Here is a 25,056-nt window from a genome sequence, read left to right as displayed (position 1 = left end):
ATCACAACCCAAAGGGTGTTGATCATCACAACCATGAATTCCAACTTCTCGCTAAAGTCTATCTTGTGTTGGAAGGGGTGAGCACTCGACTCGAACTCCTACACCATTCTGGCTAAGATCAGGTCTCGTGTAGTTCCTGGAAATTCTAATTTCAGGACAAGGTTTCATCCGATTCCATAGGATGCAGAGGAAGCATTACACTCACTTTAGTTCTTGAAAAATAGAGAGAACTAGTGGCTTGACTAAGGCACGACCAATTTTTGTTTTCCTTGTTTATTGCTTATGGTGGAAAAGCTTAACATCTCGTAAAGGGGGGATAGCTTGTTGAGAAGAGCCTTTTTGGTAGAAGGATGGAGGCGACCTAGGCATGGTTGGGTCAAGGGGATAGCTTCTCTATCAGCAAACTCAGCCAAGTGTTTCGCGTGGTTTTGCATATCAACCTGTGGATAGCTTCTCTATCCACTCATGGCCAGAGTTGTCAAAATAGAGCATTTGTGTAGTCTATTGCCATTGAAGGTGACTTCGACATTTATTGGGGTACCAACATCCAATCTCACCCATGGTTTTCCTTTGTTGCTTTAATACAACAAACTTATTGGACCAGGATGCAAAGACCTGCAAATAGCTTCAAAATCTCCAATAAAACAAGTAGGAATGACGAAAGCGAACCCAGTTCGTAAATCCTCCTCTATTTCTATAATTCCAGCCAGCCAGCCCCTCTATTCTCCTTTAGTGTTTGGCTTGCCTCCATATCATCATATCCATCACCATCACACCCATATTAAAGTAGCACGACTTCCTCCCTAAGAAAACCCCTTAAAAGAAGAAAGGAATGACGATTAACATTGTGAGGGTAAATAGAACATTTTCGTTTGATAGGAGAAGTGGCTTTAGATGGTGTTTAAAGGGTATTTTAGGAATTTTCAAAAATATAATAATCACGTGATGTCACATGTGAACAGAGTGTGGTGGAAAGTTAACAGTAAGGGAGGCTTTAGTCAATTGTTAAAAAACTTAAGGGTGCTTTAAGAGAATATATAAATAGTAAGGGTAGAGTTAGTTAATTAACTAAGAACCCCCAAACCCCCCTCTCTTTGTTATTATATTTTTTTCTTGTTTATTGCATTTTTGTTCTCTTTGCTTTTTCTGCAATCCTGTATTTATTTTCATTTTCTTTTGATATTCCTATCAATAAAAGAAGTGGGTTTCTTCATTGTATTTTATAATGGGTTCTTCTCGTTTAATTTAAATTGCTAATCTGGTTCGCCGATTTTTGGTCTTCACTATGAAGCTTATTGCACTAATGTTTTGGATATTCCATCATTTTGAATGTCTTATATTTTGGAATTTTTATTTTTACATCTTTATTTCCAATTTGTATAGGTACAACATTGATTTAGATATTTCAATTCTGCACTCCCTCTTGGAGTTTTCATATTTGCAATATTGGATAGGTCTTTATTAATGAGAGAACAAGAAAAAATAAGTTGCCAAATGCCTCACTCTTTCTCAAAATTTGAAAAATTCTTAGAATTTGTTCTTTACAAAAAATGAATGGATTTTGAGAATTTTTTAGAATTGATGCCAAACAGGGCCTTAGGAATTCTTGCCACACTTGTGACATCTTAGTTGGATATACGCATATTATTATAGAGGAGCATTCTCTAGTAGTGCATAGAAGATTGAATGTTTTTGAAAACCTCTCTAATGATGCAATCTGTACATAGTTCTAGAGAATTCTTCAGGGAGGTAATGTGTGTGTGTCTCCTCCCTCATTTATATGAATTCAAGTTGTATAAGAAGGGCCTTAAACACAACTTTGACTAGCACTTGCTTAGAGGGTTAAGTGAGTGAGTGCCACACAACTTAGCCAATAAGAATGGTCCAGTTGTAACAAGTAGATGGCAATGATTCAAACACTAGGAAACAGTGATTTTAGCATTCAAGCAAGAGACAATAGGTCTTAGCCTTCAAGAATTTAGGATTAATGAAAAAAAACATCCAAAAAAAACCTAAATACATATTTATATTTACTTTGAAAATACATTGGAGTTCTAAATGGACATAAACAACAATAACACAAACAATTTTTCCCCTTCCTTATAAAACACGATCTTCTTCAATCCTCTTTTGAAAGATTGTGATTCTTAAAAAAAAAGAAAAAAAAAAAAGCTCAGGTGCAACCAAATAACTGAAATTGTAACTAAAAGAAATAGCTCCCTTCATACCTTATCACCATACATGGTTTTACCTCTCCATTAATCCACAACTTTTATTTTTTTTATTTCTTCCAAGATTTCTAATGAGGTCGGATTTGGCCCTCTAGTGACATCATGACACATGGCATCTCAGAATAGCTAGATGACACCCCGACACCACATAGGTGATGACTTGTTTTATCCAAAATGATAGAGCCCGACCTGGAAACCTACCTCCGCTGCCGACCTGGCGACCTGCCTCCGACGCCAACTTGGCGAAAACCTAGCTAGCAACCTCATTCGCAATTCATGGCGGCTTGTAGCACCCCATCCAGGGCCGACTTGTGGCACCTCGTCACCAACCGAAGTGACCTCAATGTGAGGAATGACCTCTTTCAAGGACTTGTCGACCTAATTGAGGTCCAAGTGGCGTCCTACGAGACGTGCTTGCCAACCCATTCTGCATGCACATCCCATCACTCTCGGATTCTTGGAAGTTGGCCCCTGCATCGAATGTTCCGGAGAAAACCGAACAAGGCACAAAGACTGGTCTACATGCACGGCCACCTTTGAAGACTTCGGACAGGTTAGGCATGACCTCCCAGAGATTTCTGACACGATGCGTAAAGCCCACACCAAGCAACGCTTATATATAAGCCTCACCTCTAACCTCATAGGGGGGAGAAGGTATGCGCGATTATTGGCTTAGTAGCTAACTAGCATACAAACATTCAGGTCACACACAAAGAGTACTGACTTAAGCATCGAAGCGACCACGCCGGGTCCTGATACTGATTCCTTGCAGGTCTCTCTAAAGAGCTACACAGCTCACCTATTTAGCTAGCTCAACACCCAAACAACCTCCTAGTTCTACCTAGTCCGCTCGGCATCCAAGCCACCTTCCAATAGGAATTCTCCAATTCGGCTTCAGAGTCATCAGCCACCAAGAAGATGCCAGATCGTGCCTCATCAATCGGCATCCAAGTTATTAGTTAATGGGGTGTTGCCAAAACACTCCTCATCAATTGGCGCCATCTATGGGAAATGCAACAAAAAGATAAGTTTTCACCTTCTAGAAAGCTAAGATCTCACCTTCTAGATTGCTAAGTTTTCACATTCTAATTTCCATTTTTGTTAATTTAATGACATTTTTGAGCAGCACCAACATCAAGAACAAAGTATCAGTTACTGGGGGGAAAGAACATCCATGATAACCTTGAAAACCCCTCTATGACAATCAAACAACATCACTGCCCCTAGCACTTCCTAGAGTAGCAACCGCACTGAACCCAACACTCCCATTACCCCAGGCAAACACACCACTAACTCATGTGAACGCCCCTCGATAGAGCCATCAATGATTCCCACTAGGATTGAAGTGCGATAGTTTTATGAGATGAAGCATGGATCTCCAAATGTGAACATGGGAGGAGAAGTTTGACGCATTCACAGAATAATAAACAGCAAACCAGCAGACCAACAATAGGCACCTCAGAGTAAGGAAGCCCCCATAGGTCGAGCCCTTCGTGGCTCCCACGGGAGTTGATGGCCAATAGATCGAGCAACTTTGCTGACCTTAGTTCAGCCCGAACAAGCCTCAATAGCTCTCTTCACAAGGTCGCCCCGATAGGTTGAGCCCTTTGCGACTCCCGTGGAGTCAGCGGCCTACGGACTATGCGAATGCCCTTGCAGGTCAAGCCTTTCAAGGCTCTTGTATGTTGGTGAGCTACAGTTAGTAGAGCTGCCCTTGCAGGTCAAGCTTCCTGTGGCTTCTCGTAGGAGTAGATGACCAGCGTCTCCAAGGGCTGATGCAGTGTAGCCGCGACATCAACCTACCGTCCAACACAGAGAGTAACATACAAATCGAGCTCTTCATGGATCCCCTGAGAGTTGGAAGCAAACCGAATGTGGAATTTGCCTCATAGGTCGAGCCCTTCGTGGTTCCCGTGAGAGTAGGTGAACTGTAGACAATAGAGCTGACCCTCAAGGTGAGCTTCCCATGACTCCAATAGGAGTGAGCAGCCAGCAATTCTAGGAGCAGGTGGTACATGTACGCCATGATCTCGCAAGCACCTACTCGGGGAAACCAATCTCAAAGTGACAACATAGAAGCAGCCACATTTAAGACTACAAAAGAATGACTGACTGTCTCGGCGACCTGGTCAAATTGAGTCCTAAGGGAAAGCTATATTGCATTTAGCTAAGGCCTCCTCAAGCCAACCTCAAAGCACGATGACAACAGGTAGACCGATCTAAGTCGGTCAACCCTCTGTTTATCTAACTTGACAACACGTGTAAATCGATCTCAAAGGACATCGACATCTCACCGCCAACTTGAAAAAACAAAAAGAGATAGAAAAAGAAACAAAGGAAAGACTAGTTCACTTTCAACACTATGGAAGATGCAAACTTGGCCGATCTCTTAACAGCTAACCTCCACCACGGTATCAGGCTCCACATCGACTTCGTTGGCTACTCTTTTGAGAATCGACTCAATGGACATTGTGTTGTAGTCTACTCGGGTTGAGCGACTTGATGAGGTAGTCACGTAGTTATAGGCCCCTCTTGAAGATGGGATGGAAAACTTCGCTCTTGAGGTATTGGGTTGAATTGAAAAACTTCTTGATGGCTACATCCCTGGTAAGGTAGATGTCCTTGGAGTGCTTGCTTCACCTCTCCTTGAATGGATGAATTTGTCCTTGCGCCCCGATATTCAAGACGGTGAGATCTTGCGTAAGGCTGCATTCAAAACTTAGACTCTTCCAACTTGGGAAGCAAAACTAGACTAACGCCAACGGCTATGAGCTCATTAAATTAGTCATTCCAGGCCAAAGAAACAAGCTACTCCTTCACCGAGCTGATCTCAGCTTGATGGCATTCAAAACTTAGACTCTTCCAACTTCTTGATGGCAACATCATGACATGTGGCATCTCAGAACAGTTGGATGACACCCCAGCACCACATAGGTGATGACTTTTCTTAGCCAAAATGATAGAGCCCATCTTGGCAACTTACCTCCAACGCCGACCTGGCGAAAACCTAGTTGGCGTCCTCATCCACAATTCAGGGTGGCTTGTAGCACCCATCTAGGGCCAACTTGTGGCACCTCGTCACCAGCCGAAGTGACCTCGACGTGAGGAGCGACCTCTTTTGAGGGCTTGCCGACTTGATTAAGATATAGGTGGCGACCTGCGAGACATGCTCGCCAACACATTCTGCATGCACATTCCATCACTCCCAGGTTCTTAGAAGTTGGCCCCCACTCTGAATGTTCAGGAGGAAACTGAACAAGGCGTGAAGACTACTCTACGTGCATGGCTACCTCCAAGGACTTCAGACTAATTAGGCACAACCTCCTAGAGATCTCGGACGCGATGTGTAAAGCCCACGCCAAGCAACACCTATATATAGGCCTCACCTCCAACCTCACAGGGGGAGAAGGTACACGTGATTATTAGCTCACTAGCTTACTAGCATACAAACATTCAACTCGCACACAAAGAGTATTGACTTAAGCATTGGAGCAACCACACCAAGTAAGCCACCCGGGTCCTCTAATACTGATTCCTTACAGGTCTCTCTAAAGAGTTACACAACCACACCAACCACACCAAGTAAGCCACTAGGAAGCTACCAAATCGCTCCTCATCAATCAGCATCCGAGTTACCAGTAAACGAGGTGCTACCAAAACACTCCTCATCAATTTCCATGAATTGGAAGATTTATCCCTACAATATTAAGTTCCACTTATTTAGAAAATATCTAGAAGTCTCAAAAGGTATTTCCACCATTGGAAAAATTTAGGTTACGTTTGGTTGGAGTGTAAATGTTGAATCGTTGAAAATTTGCACTCTGATTCAGGTGTGCATCCATTTGATAAGGGTTAAAAAATGCACCAATTTTCGATGCAAAAATGTGTATAGAGTAGGGTTTGCATTGAAAATAAGAAAAAATATTGCTTCCTTAAAACAAAGGAAATTTTTGCTTTTATATTTTGTTGAAGTAAATAGGCATACTCATTGCATCTATTTCAATTGCTTTCTCTAAAGCCCTCGAAGAGAGTTCAAGAAAGAAGAGGGTGGTTTTGAGTTGCAATAGATGTAACGATCTTTGCCCTCAATTTCTAAAAATGGGAGAAGTAACTCCGTCCTCATTTCTATCTATTAAATTCTTATTTTGATTTTTTTTTGTTTTAGGTTGCTTCCCTTATCAGAAGAGAGATCTGACCTTATTATCCAAATCCACCAATTTGCCTATATTTTCAGAAAGGTAAATTTAATCTTCCTTCATTTATAGTTCGTTGAATCTCTTTTACCTTAGATCTCTTATTGTAAGTAAAGTGGCGGTTAGGCTAGGGGTGATGGTCTCCTTGAAAGATAGAGGAAGTCCTGAAGCCATAAGGGTTTGATCGGAGATTAGGGTGTGTTAGAGAGAATGTTCGGATAAGGGATCAGTGATGGGGATATCTGGTGATTGAGTGAAATCTGTTTCATTATGAGAAGGATCTTATTTATGGGGGAAGACCCCAAGATCCTGAAAAGAAGGACTTAAAGGCATTTGTGTTCGACTAGGAAAGTGAATATTGGATCCGTTGCCAATTATTAAGGGCACTGTTGGGGTTTCACCGCGTGTCCCTATGGTAATCTGGCCAAGGATTGACTTTCTTTGCACTCGGAGATCCTCATAGCTCATGTGTACTACTACCCCTTCATGCCTTACTTAACCAACATGGCGCTAGTGATGTCACCTTCTAGCAGGTGACATCTTATCGGGCCTACGTGACATTTTATCGTGTTCGTTACCACAAAGTCGTATGTGTAGGTAAGATCTAGATCCAGTTCTTAACGAACCGGGGCCCCACAGTGATTGAGAATTTATCGCTAGGCTGGGTACGTGTGCGCCCCATCGTAGGTTCGTCCTAGGGCTGCTTTGGGCTTATGCTAAAAATGGATTTATCACCAGCATGCACTGAACTGTGGGTTCATCACAGACTTGCGATGTGTTGTAAGTTCATCGCAGAGGAAAGATTGGCTGCAAGCAGATCGCAAGCACTTGTGTGGTATCAATCCAGTGTTTGTTGTGCTTTGAGGGATTAAGTGAGTGCTATGTACCTACACTTATTATCCAAAGTATCTAAGGGGCACTGTTGAATCTCTTTTCCCCTTATTAGTTCATCGAGTTTTATTATTTGCTTTTGATTTCTTATTATTGTTCATGATTTCCTATGCAAAAGCCACTTATCTTTGTTGATAAATAGCCATAATTTATTTTGTAAATATCTCTTCATCCTCATCCAACTCCTTTGACTGCAAGATGATCATAGTATACTACCACTTATAATCTGGGACTGATTTGATTGAAGTAATGTGCCTTCTCCTCCATCATGTTTTTAATTATACCTTATATTCTAATCACATCCAGGTCTATCTCTCTCTCTCTCTCTCACATTCTCTCTCTCTACAACTAAAACTTATCATCTTTATACTTTAGACTTAGGGTGCTATTTTATTATGACATCTATGTTCTTTCTTGGTAACGAATCTATGTGTTTTATGTTACTTTTCCTTTTGATTAACAAAACCAGGTGGATGCTTAAATAGCTTACAAATTGCCAAAATGTTTTATCTCTCTTTCTCTCTATCTCTCTCACATTCTCTCTCTCTACAACTAAAACCTCATCATCTTTATACTTTGGACTTAGGGTGCTATTTTATTACGACATCTATGTGCTTTCTTGGTAACGAATCTATGTGTTTTATGTTACTTTTTCTTTTGATTAACAAAACTTAGTAGATTGGTTTGTGGCCTTGCTTAATTTAAGACCTAGAGGAGGAAGCCATACTTTCCTTTAGCAACACATTAAGATACAACTGAATAAAATCTTTAACTAAAAGAAACAACCTTATAGCAATAAAGAGGCTCCAAATTACTATAAGGCTCTTATAATACTAGAAATGACAGTTTTTAAAAGTAAGGCCGTGTTTGGAAACAATGCAATTAAAGTGTAAATCCAGGATCAAGGTAAATTTGCACTATTGTTCACTTTTGCCTATGTTTGGCAACATTACATTTATGCATTGACAAAATGACAAACCAATGCATATTTACATTGATAATAAGATGTACAAGTACATCAGTAAAAAAGAAGTAATTTTGCATTCAAGTGGGCTTTTGATAAAAAAAAAGGCATATGCTTTATTGGAATTCGTGTTTGCATCTATTATAGCTAAAAGTTTGTTTGGTAAGAAGGTAAATATGTCAATGCAAAACTAACCCAACTTTACAATTTATATGGACCATTTTACACTCTACATATTTGCATTCACACTTATTTGCATTGTTTCCAAATGCAGCCTAAAGAACTAAATCCCCAACCAATAATTCAGGATACCCACTGGTATACACTTTAGAAAGATAAAGTGCAGTCATGACATAACAAATTGTAGGTACCAGATCCTTGTGTTCAACAATCAAATAACTTTTGTAATTGTAGATGGAAGAATCATCATAGCCCCCTAGATGCCAAGAAACTGAACCTTAGCAAATATTATATATGGATTTTTGACCAGGCATTAAATGGGAAGTCATAAACCTTTTTTCTTTTGTGCGTCACAGGCAATAGAACAACTTTTAAGTGCATCTACCATCTACCTAGATTTAGTGGTCTTTTGGTGGACTATATTTTGTGTTTAAAAAAATATTTGTGTAAGCTTCAAGTATGGACATAGCAAGATAATAGCATGTGTAGGTAGATGTTGTTCATCGTGACTGCAATGGCAACAAAGGTACTAAACCAATGCTACAAAGACACCCGCAACGAGTTCACAACTCGGCACAAACTTGCGATGAGCTTAGAGCCACCATAGATTTGCGATGAGCTCAAAGCCTATATAGACTTGTGATGAGCTCAAAGCCACCACAGACCTGTGATGAAATCAAAGCCACAACATACCTATGACGAATCCGAAGTCACCATGGACTTGCGATGAACCTAAAGTCATCGCGAGCCTGTGATGAGCTTAAATCCATCACAAATTGGCGTTGAACGAAAATACGATTGGCCAATATCACTCGTGATAGGACACCCAGTAGGATTAAGGAAGACACATCAGGCTAGCACTAACTTCATCCATGCCATGTCAGTATAGAAAATCCGCAAAAGGAAGTATCACATGCGTATTATGAGAATCCTTAGACGAAAGAAAACATCATCCTAGAGAGATCTCATAAGACACGTGGCAAACTCTTAGCAATGTCCCCTGGCAACTGAGCATTCTATTAATTGAATATGATAATCCAAATAACAAATCAATCCCTTCCATGAAATTATTATGTCAAGAAGAAACGTCCCTTTGATGGAGAACATCTATTAGATTCCACAAGATTCAAAACTATGTAATAATAATAATAGTTAAAGCATAAACACTAAAGAAAATATAATAATCAAGAATTCTATGTTTGAATAATATTGATCTCCAAGCCTCCTAGAAAGAAACCATTATAACAGTTCCTTTCAAGAATTGAAAAGAAATTCCTCACTAACAAGAATTGAAAACTATTATTTTTGTTTCCTTTTCTTTTGGAACCACTTTCTTTGCTTCCTTTATGGTTCTTTTGTACTATAAGAGTAGCTCACATAGATAAACTAAATGAGATCAAGTATGAAATTGAATGTTTATCTAGGAGATCTGGAGAAACTAACTTACAACTTTATACATTAGGGAAATAAAACTTAAGGGAACTCGTTTAAGAATACTTAGATGGAACTCAACCACAATGGACCTCTTGAAAGGATCTCAAGTTGGGCTTGCATTAAAAGCTGATTCTAAGTGATAAAGCATAGTTGATCACTCAGTTGTCAATGGATCATCACCAGTATTCACCATTTTCTTAATGACACGAATTGGTGCTCCTATAGGTGCATTTATAAGGTCATATGCTACAATAGCTTTTCATTGTGATAACTGAGATACTCTTCCTTATGTTCATCCTCCACATCATGCAGCGCAATGTCAATCATGGGCACATAACCTAAGTTAGGCAACCTTGGATTGTATTGGACCAGACTTGGACTACCCAAGATCTCAACTCATTCCCAACCTATGCAAAAGCTCAGGTTAGGCCCACCCAAGGTGCAACCCAAGAGCCTTGTCTCATGTCTAAATCATCATGTCAAATTGTAGACCACGTATGTTCTCTCACTACTCTCTCCACTTACTAAAAATTTGATAAAAATCTATATTGGCAGTTTTGAAGACCTAGGTGGTGTTTGGAACGATGGCATGTCTATGATATATTCCATTTTGAAACACGCCGTGCCTCACCTCATCGTTTGGTTGCACCGTGGTGTGGGCCAAACCACACTATATCGTGGAACGGCTCACAACATGTCTTAAAATATCGTCCATGGTTAAATGTCGTGGACTTTTCCACACCATGGTGGCCAATTCCAAAATTAATGATTTCCTACTTCACACAAAGCATTTTATCCAATCTCGATAATTCCAAAATCATGGACCTTTCCTTTAATTTCTATAATTTGTATAAAAATTATCATTTTTTATAAAATTATTTGATTTTATAAAAAAATATCACAATTGGAAATTTACTAATTTTAATATATTTTTTAATTTTTATAATATTTTATTAATTTTTGTGATTTATTATTGCTTTTTTAACAAATGGTTTTTACTAATTATCTTAATTATTTATAATATATATTACTTAAAAATAGAATATTGTTTACTCTTGATTAACAACACAGATCATCTCACACAATGTAGGCAAGATGCATGAAATCAAAACATAAAGCATGTACACCACACCTTGTAGTACGCCTATGAGGTTATGATGTGGTTCAACCTACATATTTTTATCCAGTGTAGGACAACCATCCTACTACGGCATGGTGTGGAGTGTGGATGTATCAATGCCATAGTTGTGTGGATGAAAATACATCACCCAATTTCTCATCCACACTACAGACCCCCTAAACTGTTGGCACAAAGCTTCTTTAAAGAATAAAAATGAATAACATGGAACACAATTATATGATATTTTATTATATTTGTAATAGGTTCAAACTTTATTCTCATTTTTGACACAAAAAATTAATCATTTTATTTTTGAAAAAAATGTTTAATTCTAGAAATATTTTCTCATTATACCCATTTTGTCAATTCTACAATTTTACTGTTAGAAAGAATGAGCAAGAATGAGAGTTGAAGAAAACATGGCCCAAGAGAATCCCCAAAAGATGAAGGGTGAGTTTAAGATAAAATCATAAAATGTCATATAAATTGTGCCAGATGCTTTTGGTCCTTCAACATTTCCTCTGAAATCTACCTTGGATAGGCCAGGGAAACCATTTGATATCAATAACCATTTTACACCTCACTCTGAAGTGCTAAAGAAGAACAAAGCTAGAACCATTGCGAAGATTGATCAACCTAGCCGCTGATTGAACAGAAAACTCTAATGTTTGATCAGTGGGGCGTATGGAGCTCAATTTTATCAAATAACATGCATTCTCTACCCCATCAAAATTCAAAACAAAGTAACAGGCATTCTCTGGAAGACTGGGACCAAGTCTCCAAGGTTCACCCAAGACTTCCACTCTTTTTCTTATAAGGGATGTTGGTTGCAATTATCATCAAAACCAAAAGATGAAAAAACTAAATTAAGTGGAAACTAGAATTTCCTCCTCGCATGAGTAACTTTACATCTTTTCCTCAGATAATATCTATATAAATACATAACAAAATCTTATTTCATTTTTTACTACACAAAGAATATCAAAATCCTCTCGTAGTACATAGATAACCAACACAATCAATGCTGGTAACCCATAGCCACCACTGGGATCCTTACCTTGTGACCTCTGCTACCTTTCATTAGAACTTCTCCAAAGCTGTAGGTTCCTGTCACAGATCTCACAGTGAGAGTCACAGTGAACTTCCGTGACCCTCCAGGCAGCAAAGTCATTGCTGGGGGGTCGACTTCAATTGCAATATCTGGGGACATTCTTGGTGCTAGAACATAGGTTTCTTCTTCTGCAACATTTGTTACCGTACGCGTAACGGTCTGAGTTCCCACCAGATGGGCGACAGTGATTGATGGGGTGTTGAGATCATATGCACGGCCAGCAGTCGAGTTGCATGATGAGCTAGTGAAATTTTTTATTTCATGAGGATCAATGCCTGGTATTGCACACAAGAACATAACATAGTCCTCATGACCTACACAAGTGAGGATTGACCTAGTTAGAAAGCAATTTGTGGTGATTATTTGTTTCCTAGGTCAGAAAGTACCTGCATCAAAGATGAGTCCAGGATCCAGAGCCGCTCTGGGATTCACATGGCCACTCCCATAATCAAATGGGGTAGCACTCACCAGTGTAATAGTTTCAGATGATCCAGAGTATTGCTGGGCCAGAAGAGGCCTATCTGCTCGATCCAATGTTGTTGAGGTTGTCATTAAGGCAGATTTTATGGCAGCTGGGCTCCAATGTGGATGTTTCTGCTTCACAAGCGCCGCTATACCGGCTATATGTGGTGCTGCCATGCTAGTTCCAGATATCAAAGCAAATCCCTCTCCTGTTTCAAAGCAAGAATTCCTCTTAACTTCTTCCAATTTTTGCAAGTTATTGTACCACAATATATCTTGGTGAACATTCAGAGCAGGAGGATAAGGAAACAGAGACATGGAATTGTTTGAAAATCATTAGTTTCTTACCAATATAATTAGAATCATCTGTTCCATTTGGGGCCCAGGCTGCCCAAATAAGATCACCAGGAGCTAGAATGTCTGGTTTGAGAAGATCTGCATCTTGGAAGCTGTAATCTTTTATGTTGGGTCCTCGAGCAGAGAACAATGCTACTTGGGGTGCAGATTTGTGGAGTATAGGCATAAGACCATCCCCAATACTACCTGTTGCCTTAAAACTCCTCACTCGTCCAGTCCAATCTCTTGAAGTAGAAATGTTATAATAGTCTATGAGTTCCTGCAATCGAGATAACAAAGCCCAATAAATAGGTGCTATATGAAGCTTTTCGTGATAAAAAGGCACAATGTTTTCTTTCATCTATACTATCTTGCACAACATGAAGTTTTGAATATATTTTGGCAGTAATCAACATTGAAGCTTAAGCATAGGATATTACCATCGACTTGCTGACATCCGTGATGACAATCCCAGGAATACCAACTGGAACAGGATCAAATTTGGTACCAGGAGAAACATTTTCAACAGCAAGAACAAAGCCAACTGCTCCAAGGCTCTTAGCTGTTTCTGAGACTTTTTTTACTGATGCACTACCTACAACAAAATTGAACGAATATCCACATAGAAGAATGTTACCCTCCACTAAATTCTTGTTCAATACTTCAGGCCTCTGGCAGTCCGAAGGGCTGTACTTTGTAACAGAAGCATCCAACATTACATCATTGGCTGCAACAAGGGTGAATGTCTTGTTCCAACTTGTAGCAGCTGCAATTAGCCATAAGAACATATATCAGCACAGAAGAGCAGATGCATCTGTGGGATAGTAAGCAGAGTCGACATTACTGCCAAAATAAGAGCAGATGCTCACGTTGGATGGTTCCAATAATAGAGAACCAAATTTATACTTTTGTGACTTCCACATCTCAAAACAAATGTTTTAAAGCTTACTGAGCATCAACCCAGAAAGGCCTGTAGTACCTGGGGTGACTGGTTAAATCATGGTTTGGCCAATTTGATCATCGCATCAACATAACACCACCGATGCAGTTGATATGGATCAAAAGTAACTGGAAACCAGTTAAATTTGGATCAAAAGTTCATGGTTCAATTTAACCATGTTTCATTATGCCTCTGACATGCAGCTGATATGAACTGGAAAGGGTCCTGGTTCTGCTACAACCTGATTCAACTAGCTGGTTCAGTCTGGGTTGTTTTAAACATGATCAGCAATGGATGAATTGCACACATGGAACAAGCACTGTGTTATAGGTTCCATACTTAACTCTTAAATCAACTAGTCCTATCAAAATGCACACCACCAGTCCAAACATTCTTTGGATGGTAAAATAGGGGAGAGTGTACTAAATAGGGAGGGACATTACTTCGTTTCCAGATATATCCTTCTTGGATGCATATAATGGAGGGTCATGCTCCACTATCTGCTGCATCCTATATGGCTGTCATCCATGGATAATAATCATGAGGCTGCAAGACTCAGATCTACTTCAAATGTTCTTAAGTTGGTATGCACGCTGATAAAGTGCTGTCCAAACAATAGAGAAAACCCCTTCTTTTGGCGCCATATTTTCCTGTGTCAAGTGCCCAAGGAACTAATTTTTGGTTGTATGACTGTTTTATTTTCAGAATCTCTACATTGATTTTGCAGATATCAATCATAGTTTTAAGTCTAGAGTAACTTCTGGCATGTGAATCTGTAAATTTGTACCGGGATCCCTGGAGGGTCCATATGCCAATTTGCAAAGCTTATTCTGTATTCAATCCATAATGCCAAGTCATACTTTCTTAATTATTCCAAGGGGCTGGCTTTTGATAAAAGTTGAAGTGGCTGAATTGAATGACTTATTGCTTTGTCTTTTAGCAGACAAAATAATAAAGTAGTTGATGGAATAATATAATCAACCCAATTTCAGCTTCAACCATTAAGGAGCTCACCTCCTTAATAATTTATTTATTTATTTATTTTTGATAGATAACTCCTTAATAATTTATTCACTAAAATCTTAAGTAATAAGTCTTTCAGTTCAACCATTTCAGCTATTATCAAACAGACCCAAGTGCCAACCATGTGCCAGCAATCTTAATTGTTCGACCCTGACTTCCCCTTGACAAATAACCCTTAGAAATACTATAGCCTGTGGAGCTACCATTAAATTTTGAATTGCTAAACCCTGGATACTAGAGAATAAAACTCCGCTAACCTGCACTACTGATGTGGACAGATAGGGGTAGTCCAATAGATTCTTTTTATTGGTAATGTCCACTTTATAATGTATAAAATATGAGGGTAGTCTTATGGATCCAGAACCAAAGGTATGAAGTTGGGAATAGATGAGAAGGGGGGAGGGGAGGGGGTAGGTACCAAAGACCAAAATAAACCGATTTTATTTCAAACTCAACCTATCTCTCAAGTGAAGCTTTACAAATATAAAGCTTTGGGGTAGGACAGGCCTCTTACGCTAACAAACTCAAATACTTAATGACCAAGAAAAGGAATAAATAATGGGTAGAAACTTCTAATCATGCACAAACTCTTTAAAGCAAATAGGAACCCTAACTTAATGATTCCAAAGAAACCAGAAATTACTAAAAATTATGAGTTTGGATATTACTACAAATAGTATGTTTTATTAAAACTAATAAATTTCTAGAAGATTGGAATTTAGCACTACGACCACTTCACTTCTCATTAAGTTCCCTATGGGATGCTAGAACTTGTGGGATCCACAGAAAAACTCCCAATTTCCCACAAACTTCTCTAAATTTCATATTGCTCGTTATACTCTTTTTTTCCTTCTTTTTTTTTTTTTACCTTCATTATCAACATTTGGTAACTGGTGTTCATCCAGAATCAGTTAGGACACAAAAAATAGTCATCTAATATCAATTTTGGTACCAAAGCAAACTCATTCAATAGTGAGGAGATTAGAAGAACAAACAGATTATTTTATGAACATATATAAAAAAAAAAAAAAAAAAAACAGATTATTTTATGAACTAAACCAGATAGGTCCATTTTGGTTCAGTTGCTCAGTCATTTTGGCAAAATATATGGCATTAGAAACATGTGCATATAATAATAAATACCACTTTATCAGTTCTAAACTTCTAATTCTCGACCGTTTAAGACAGAGCAAACTGGATAGCTCACAAAAATGGATATGTGAAGCAGTGATATGACTATTTATCAAAAGGAAAAAGTAGTGATAGGACTCTATTTCCTAAGATCCCAGACAATGATACAGGTATAGATATCCCAGGTTTATTATGGTATGGTTTGTTAAGAAGCACCAATAAAAGTCTAAATGATATAAATATACTCTAGGAAGTGACCATGCAGTATCTGGTATTGTATCAGGTATTTATCATGCCCAGCAATTGTTCACTAATGCTGCATTTGGCATTCCTTATTTTAAGGGCTTATCCCCTTTTTCCAATTAAAGTGCCTTGATGAACCTTGACTTTTTAACTGCAAAAAGGAGATAAGTCCTTAAAATAAGAATGCCAAATGCAGCCTAAGCATGTACAGGTATTCAGGTATCATAGCCTTCTGGTAGTCTCAGATGAGATTAGTTTATAATTAATTTTGGCAGAATTACCAGTTATTAAATCAACAACACTAGGAGATGATGAATCAGTTAGCTACCCATTGATAATTTGACTGAACAAGAAAAAGTCTCATATACAAAAAAAAAAGGAAAAATCTCAGTTTTGACATTTTGCTAAATACAGATAACCATGTTCAACCTTGGTCTGTTATGTTTCCAGGGATTGTTTAAATCAAAATTTTGATTTTCATTTCTAAGAATTTTCCTACCAGTATGGTTATATTCTCCTGACTATTACCAATTACCACATCATGATGAATCTATACAAGATAAAAACAAGAAGCATACAAAACTTACGTGCCAAACCAATTCCTGGTAAGATTTTTCCATTTCCAAGTGTCAAATGATTTTTGTATCTGCGATCATCAATTGCAGCAGCTACCGATGTTATCCATGGACTGTAAGACAACAAGGACTTGGGAAAGGGGCCTCCATTTCCAGCTGCCTGAACAACAAAAACTCCTGCTTTCACAGCTGAAAGAAGTGTGGCATCAAAAGGGTTTAAAAATGTAGTCCTGGTTGTTGCTGGAGGACTGTTTGGCCCCACTGAGAGATTGAGAATGTCCACACCATCCTGAACAGCCTGTTTAGAAAAGCCTCACGATGACTGATATTCATTAAGTGTACTGGAATTAGAATTATATTTTTTTTAGATTTACACTGGAATTGGAATTATTTTTCTCTCCAAGCATGCAATCAGCCAACTGTTCGGTTCAATATTGATTTCCTTTGGGTTTAAACCCAGCAAAAGAATTCAAGGAAAATCAATGGGTCTATATCTCCATTTGCATTGATATAATGGTACTAGGGACATGGTCAAGAGAAATGGGAAGATGAAAAAATGTGACATTTTCTTTCCTTCTAGAAGATTATTAAAATGCAAGATATCCACCAAATTATGAACAATCAGATTTTAAGGTCTTGAAAAATCAAGTTGACGCATCCCTCCAGAAAGTCAAGCATGTAGTTAATTGAAGTTTTCAAGATAAAAAGAAAGTTATTTATCATCAATAATATTCTAAAGAGGGATGAAAACATCCAGTTGCTTTATCCCCTCCAGAAAGACGACTATGTAGTTTGTTAAGGTTTTCAAGACAAATGTTTATTAGTTACCACCAAGCTAGGGCAAGAACCACACATTGGTCAATCTTCCTACCCAACAAAGAAAAATAGGGTGCTGATTTCTCTGACCATTGAACGAGCAATTAAACAACAAAAGATGAGAAAGTATTGAGCAAACATGGCAAGTTGATAGGAACCGTTAATTGCATCACTGTTCCAGAAAGAGAAGGCTTAGAGGTTGGAATTTTCACTGTTTAGAGTGTTGGACATTATGTACTTTTCTGTTTCTGGTAATGCAATGAATCTTGTTATCTATCAAAAAAACCACTGAAATAGAACTCAGCAATAGTATAGATGCATCTAATAAAATGTGAATGCAGTATGACCAATTCAACCATCCAACTCTGGAAAATTTTTAGTTGCATCACAATTAAGATAAATGAACTTAAATCTAAACTATGAGGTAGAGATTTCAAATTTGGAAAAGAACAAATGTAGAAGACCACATGGTCAACAGTAGTGGACCATAGCCCATTTGATTAATTGACCAATATTTGGACAAGCAGGTTGAAGTAACCATGTGACACATAAGGAAATACTTCACTGGGCATAGCTGAAATATGTTCCATTCAAAAACTTGGGTGTTCAAAGAAAATATATAATACTACAAATTTACCTTTCATCTAAATCTATAAACTAGTAAATATCAGTCTTCTACCTTGCAATAAATCTATGATCTAGTAAATGTCAATCATTTAATCTTTCAGCAATTGAATAATAGCATACCTGCTCAATAGCAGCCACTACATCTGCAACAAACCCTCCAAAAAGCCTATACAGTGCCTTGTATACAGCAACCCTGAACATAAAGACATGGTAACCATTTGGAAAATACATGATGATGAGGAGAATAATTGCCATGAAATTAATACTGTTTTGTGTTAAAGATAGCTATAGCCCTTCACCTGGCACGTGGAGCCATCCCACTTGCTCTCCCAAATTCATGTCCATGCATACGCACTGGAATTCCATTATTTCCAGCTGCAATTGCTGCTGTGTGACTGTTAATTTTTTTGTGAAACAACAAAATAAATTAAAATAGAACAAAAGACAACAACAAAAGTAAAAAATTGATTTGATCATAGGAGATGAAAATTTAAAATGGATTTACTAGTTTTTCCACTGTCTGGAATTATTTGCTTTGAACACAAAAACAAAGAAAAAAAAACCTTTCATGGTATAGTCTTAAGAAAAAGATGGCAATAGTGACTGAAATGGATATTCAGAAATTAGTTGAAAGTCCACATTGCAGGATAAAAAAACACACTATAATTGATTTAGGCCTATCAATCCTACCAAATTACTACAAATCATCAGCAACCTTAATTGGCTGATAGAGGCACAAGTTTAACAACAGAAACAAAGGACTTTTTTCCACAGTTTCCAGGATATGAGAAATAATATAGGAAGGGTAGCACCTCCAAGGAGGCAATGATTAACATATCTGGGTTGGCTGTGAACAATAACACTAATCTCTGGGGGCAGAACTTATAACAAAATGATAATCTAGGGCCTGCATGGTTGCAACAAAGAGTCAGGCCACTAACCCCAACTTGGATAAGGTTCCAAGGCCTGGAGAATCGTAAAACTCTTCTTGTCTCTAGAGCTGTAAGATCCTGACAAAAACTTGGTCCAATGCTACTCTCAACAATATCCAATTTCAAGGCTTGTCATAATTCATAACAATATGTTAACACTCACACAGGAAAGTGTTAGGTAATGTCGCATGCCTGCCTCTTCCTTTGAATGTTACACACATCCAATATACACAGAACCTATTTGTCAGTGGCTCTATCACTCTCACCAAAGATTCCATCTGGGTTGAGAGCTTGCTTGATGGGATGAAAAGAAATTATATCTAGACTAGTCTTCTTGACCAAGATCATCCTACCAGGATGCCTCTCTCAGACCAAGTGATTATCTGGATGGACCTATTGAATGAGGGATTTTAAACAATCTGAAATGGTATGCATGTACATCCAAGTCAAGGATATAGATTTCAGAAGTGAACAGGCAAAACCATATCAACTAGTTTACTTTGCATAAACTATCATGCTAGAGTCTCATGCACCAGATTAAAAAATAAAGAAATAAAATAAAGTAAATCTTTTGAAAAAAGAAACGCCCTAGCAAACTTTCCTTTTCATGCAAACATAAGGATACCAACCTTCCATGCCCATCACCATCCAATGGTGAAGCAAAATCAATTGCTGGGTTAAATGCTCCAGCCGCAGTCGCAGCTGCAGCAAAATGTTGGGCTCCCACAATCTTCCCATTACAGAGGCTCCTCTTAGTGTCTGGATCAACTTCACACTTCCCTCTATATTTAGGAACAGGGCCAAATGGCTCTGTGTTATGAGTTGCAAAGCTTGGGTGATGTGGATATATCCCCGAGTCCACAAAGCCTATCACAATATCTTCTCCTGCCTTGTCAAAGCCACCACCTGTCGGCCATACTCCCGTTGGAAGCCCCAAAAATTGTGGGGTGTGTGTTGTCAGCCTTTTGACCTTCCAATCTCTCTCCACAGATTTCACACCAGGGGTCCGTCTAAGGATTTCCGCCTGCCCAACAAATTGAAATTGAATGAGGGTGAAGATATAGAAAAAACAAGAAACATTTTTTATTGGATTTTATTTCATTTAAAAACAATATATGTATTGATGAACAAAAAATAAAATGCATAGATTAGGAAAGAAATAAAAAAGTCTAACTATACACCTGTTCAGGGGAAATGTGAACAGCAAACCCATTGATAAGATGCCGATAACTGTAAAGCTTCTTGTATGTCCCACGTTCAAAAAGCAACCCAAGAAGCATATCATGTCTTTTTTCAAGGTGATGGGAGTAGGATATAACCAATTCACTACACAAAAGGTCCAATTAGAAGAAAGGACAGACGAGAAAAATACTACACTATTTTGGGTTATTCAAGCTTAGTTTCATAAGTTGGTCAAATACTATATCTGCATCTTAAATTGATTATCAATCAATGCATTTCAGAAATAGAAATAACCTTCATAAAATTGATGCAATTCTATGAAATATGCATAAAGGAAGAATAAGAGTTCAGAGATTAAATTCAGAATAACTAGGTCATAGAAAATGATAAATAAGGTCAATGTTAGAAATAAAAACATATTTCCTAATATGTACACATACATATTTATAGAGGGTCCATGCATGAATGCATACATGTACAAATACACATATATGGATAGTGCTATTTTGTAGTGAAATTTGGAGAAGCCTAAACAGCTTACAAGCTTCCATTAGGGCATGGTAGTGCCTACTGCTCACGTGTTATTAAGGTCTTAGCCCAAAGCCCTCACCAAATTTAAAGCCTTGTTTTCTTCTGGGAACATCATGGATTCAAGGAAGAAAATGAAGATTGGGCTGTTAATATCACTATATAATGGGTATATTGATGTCAAAGAGAAAGTGGTGGACACATGACCAATCCAAAGGAGCCCTTTATCTGACAGAGAACATGGATTAGCATATAATTTCTCTACATGGCAGAAACACTGCAGTTCAAGTAGGAAAGAAGTCTAAGTGATATCACCGTTTGGGTGTTGCTAGTACTGAGGGATATATTGCTATACTCTTACCAATTGAATGATACCACTCGAATTTCAGACAACTTGAAGTCTAAGTGATATTCAAGTTCTAAAAAACATACAACTCGTATTTCAGACATGCATAAAACAACATTTATGTCCTAGACCATAACTCTAGATGTGCAACTGGTAGGTTTACTTGCAAGGGAAAAACAGTGCGATAGCATTAAAATAGAAGGGGGATTTGCAGAAAAGTAATCTGATGAGTTGATAAGGGTGTATCTGCATACAAGTGACCTGATGAATGAATTCTTTAAAAAAGAAAATGATTCAGTAAATTATTTATTTATTTATACCTATCAAAAAATATTTATTTATTTTATTGAAACCATAATAGAATGGATATTACTTGAATATATTTGGGCGATTTATTATGATATAATTATAAATCCATTCTACACTAATTATGGCTTCAAAACTCTTGGGACCAAAGATAACCAGGCCATGTACTTAGCAAAGAAAAATCAGCAGGGAAAGGGACAGAGTAACTACAGATTTAACAAGCAAGATGCTAAATTTGAGTACAGATACTATGATAAATATCTGCAGTTTTGGTATTTTAACCTGGATATTTTGAGAAAGGAAGACTCAGGGGAAGCATAGGCAAATACCTAGTGGTATCAATCTTTTCATCAGACGAAGCAGTGGCTTCATACCCTTCAACACCACCCCTGTAACTCACTACAGGCTCCCCTTCAAGTGTCACAATGTAAACCTCTGCTGCCTTCGCAAAAACAAAAAGGCTAAAAAGCACTAAAACTTTACATGACTTCATCGCTATCATTTTCATCGATGGAATGGCAATTGCAGTAACTCAAGATCTGTTTCTTGACTTTCTTCCAAGTCTGCAACTGTAATACAGATAACAGAAAAACAGAATTAGTGTTAAGATAACTGCAGAAGGATTACAGAATGGCAAAGCTTACTTTCCTTCACCAGGATAAAAAAAGTAGCAGAAGTCACAAAAAAATAGCATGAAAGAAAAAGTATAATGCAATAAGAGGAGAAGAAACAAGAAAGAACGCCAGAGTGTGAATAAAAAAACTATTTTCTGCCATTACATGAGCTCTAGTTGCAGAAGGACATAAAACAGATGGAATATAATATAATATTAATACACAAGTACACAACACATGGTTACACTTGAGAGATGATAGCAGAGATTATCTTCAATCACCCAGATCAGATTCTAAGGAAACAAGCAGTGTCGTGCAGACGAATAATTGCAGAAACCCACCAAAAAAAGGTGGGGTCTGGGCAGTAAAAGTTTTAAGAGACATTTAAACACCAGAATTAAATATATATATATATATATATAGAGCTCAAACTATGGTTCAGCAAGATCACAAACAACTAATGAGAAGTTCAGCTCTTAGACCAGGGAACTGTTGAAAGAAAGAAAACAAAAAATATTACCAAAACTAAGATGTTTTGCACCAGAGAAGCTCCAGCCAGAGGAACCAGCAAAAAAACATGCCTTCGAATTTTTTACAGTCAAATAAGGTATCAAACCACAAGTTATGGGCTTTCTGTTTCCATCAAAGAACTGGAACTAGAGAAAAAGCATTAGAAAACTATGGTTTCTACACTTTCTGGGCTGTTACCCAAAGCTTCTTACAATTAAATAATATGAGAAAGCTGGGTGTTTTACCAGAGAAATCAAGTTCAAGTGATCCTATCTCCGAAACTACTATTTACATTTTGCTGTCACGAAAGCAACCGAACCCGCATAAAATCCGAACAAAGCTACGATTTTTTTCCGGCTCAATCCACAAGAAAGGAATCCCAATTTACAAATCTCCTCTCTTCACATTCCCGCCATTAAAAAATCCCAAATCCAAGTAAAAAAAGGAAAGAAAAAAGCTATGGTTTTTTACCACTGGCCACCCACGTAAGGAATCAACGGAGCTCTGACATTCACATTTACACCATGAAAGAAACTTAACCGGAAGGACAAAAGACGAGAGCTTATAGAATAAGCACGCTTACACTTCTAAAAAGGAAAAAGCATGGATAACACAAAAGCAGAAACAAGCACTAAGCTGTACCAGAGTAGTCACTAAACCTTCTACATTACGTCTCTTCCGCCACTAAAAAGCAAAAGTAATTAGAAAGGAAAAAAACAGAAAAAGATAAAATAACGATTTCAGTGGAGAGATCGAAGGACTGAACCGTCGAAGCGGAAACGAAACACCAGAAATGACATGGGTTTTCAGAAGAGAAGACGGAAATTAGGGTTTCTGGGGAGGAGAACGATCCATTAAAGAGGGTATTTACGGTTCTGCCATTAATGGAGCTTCAGTTGCAGAGAGTGAGACAGTGAGTAGTGAGGGCTCTCAGACGCTCCGGACAAGGAGACCGAAAATAAAGGAGAATATTTATAAAATAGTATTAAATTAAAATATTAAAATAGTAAATTAATTAATGTTTTCTCTTCAATTAAGGTCAAGAAAAAGGGCTACAGCCTACAGCCTACAGCCTACAGCCTACAGCCTACAGGGAGAGAAACTCAGAAACACGAGCTCAGTCATTCACGGCTGTTTTTTTTACTGACTGCCCATTTTAATATAATTTTCGGGTTCAAATATTTAATAATTAAATTACAAAAATACCCATGAATAGGTCTAACATAAGAAGATTCTAATTCTACGGCCTGGAATGAAGGAGAGATAATTGTGTTGGTGGGTTGGGGATGTATGTTATCGGTACTACTTGGCACATGGGGAAGGGGGTTCCTTTCAAATAATTTAATAGTTTATTGATGCTTGGAAGACAGCCCAAGCTATTCTCCATTTAAGTGGAAGCCAAGAGCCCATGAGAGATGATCTAGTACAGATGTGTATAGTTGTGAATAGCATGGATTATTGACGAGGGAGGAAAAGGATTTCAGCTGCGTGGACTGTGCCATAAACCGATCCAGCCTCTAGGCTGTTTTCAGTATCTTCTTCAACAGCAACCATCTTCTGGTGTGGAACCTTCTTGAAAAGCCAGCTGTCAAATTGCTTAATTTTTTTCAGGTTTGAGCCTTGGGGCCTTCTCATAATGGCTGAAGTGACTGAATTGGCTGACTTATTGCTTTGTCTCTTTTAGTGGGTAAGTCATTAAGTGGGTTGCCGCCACTTGCCTGTTTCTCAATGACTTAAGTTGTGTTTCGTGAATTGAATTTCCTGCAAATGAAAAACTCTGCACATACGGTATCTGGCACTACACATCAGGAATATCGAGATCAGAGATATTCATAATGTAGGGTTGGATGCCATTCATGTATAGAGCTTTTGCTTTTTAGATCCCATTTTGGTGTATGGTACCATTAACATTTTTTTAAAGTTGATATTTCAGGCTCAAACCGTTTCAAGAGGCAAGGCATGATAACAACTGAAATAACTGAACTGAATCACTTACTCGGTTTGTTTGTTAGTGAATAAAATGATTAAATAATAAAGTTTTGAGTATGCACTATTAGACATGTTCATGGGCTGGGTCTGTCGTTAAGGGAAATATGCTAGGCTCGAGCCCGAGCCTGGCCCGACCAATGGACTTATAATTTGGGCCTGAGCCCGGCTCTGATAAAAAGCCTAAAGCCCGACCTACTTAAAAAAACAATTTTCCTTATTCAAATTAGAATTAAAAATTTAGATAGTTTTTTTCCTATTTAAATGAACAATGAGCCTACAATATGGTTTTTTTCCCCTTTCTTTTATATTTTAAAACATAGTTTTACATTCTTAAATCAAAAAAATTGTTCAAATGGACATAATCACATTACT

At 38.0% G+C, this 25,056-nt stretch overlaps 1 protein-coding gene across 8 annotated transcripts; it reads right to left on the bottom strand.

Annotated features, from left to right (window-relative positions):
- Window positions 1-11,866: 11,866 nt before the first annotated feature.
- On the bottom strand, window positions 11,867-23,828 carry LOC148844087 (subtilisin-like protease SBT2.6). Of its 8 annotated transcripts, none has more exons than XM_088956770.1 (12): window positions 22,941-23,640; window positions 22,706-22,841; window positions 21,901-22,140; window positions 20,391-20,535; window positions 19,839-20,233; window positions 18,577-18,672; window positions 18,398-18,470; window positions 16,847-17,132; window positions 13,363-13,688; window positions 12,935-13,202; window positions 12,511-12,795; window positions 11,867-12,438 (listed from the first exon to the last, which is right to left on the bottom strand). In XM_088956770.1, the coding sequence occupies exons 3-12, from the start codon at window positions 22,077-22,079 to the stop codon at window positions 12,032-12,034; spliced, it is 2,460 nt and encodes an 819-aa protein (XP_088812896.1). In that variant the 5' UTR covers window positions 22,080-22,140; window positions 22,706-22,841; window positions 22,941-23,640; the 3' UTR covers window positions 11,867-12,031. The 8 variants fall into 8 exon arrangements, with proteins under 8 accessions (XP_088812896.1, XP_088812890.1, XP_088812895.1 ...); XM_088956764.1 differs by having other exon boundaries at window positions 22,706-22,835; XM_088956769.1 differs by lacking the exon at window positions 22,706-22,841 and having other exon boundaries at window positions 22,941-23,828.
- Between the last annotated feature and the right edge of the window lie 1,228 nt (window positions 23,829-25,056).

This window comes from Nelumbo lutea, chromosome 8, assembly GCF_056320005.1.
Source record: "Nelumbo lutea isolate HS-2025 chromosome 8, American lotus-T2T, whole genome shotgun sequence".
In the NCBI taxonomy this organism is placed as follows: Eukaryota; Viridiplantae; Streptophyta; class Magnoliopsida; order Proteales; family Nelumbonaceae; genus Nelumbo; species Nelumbo lutea.
This window is presented reverse-complemented; position numbering and strand designations above follow the sequence as displayed.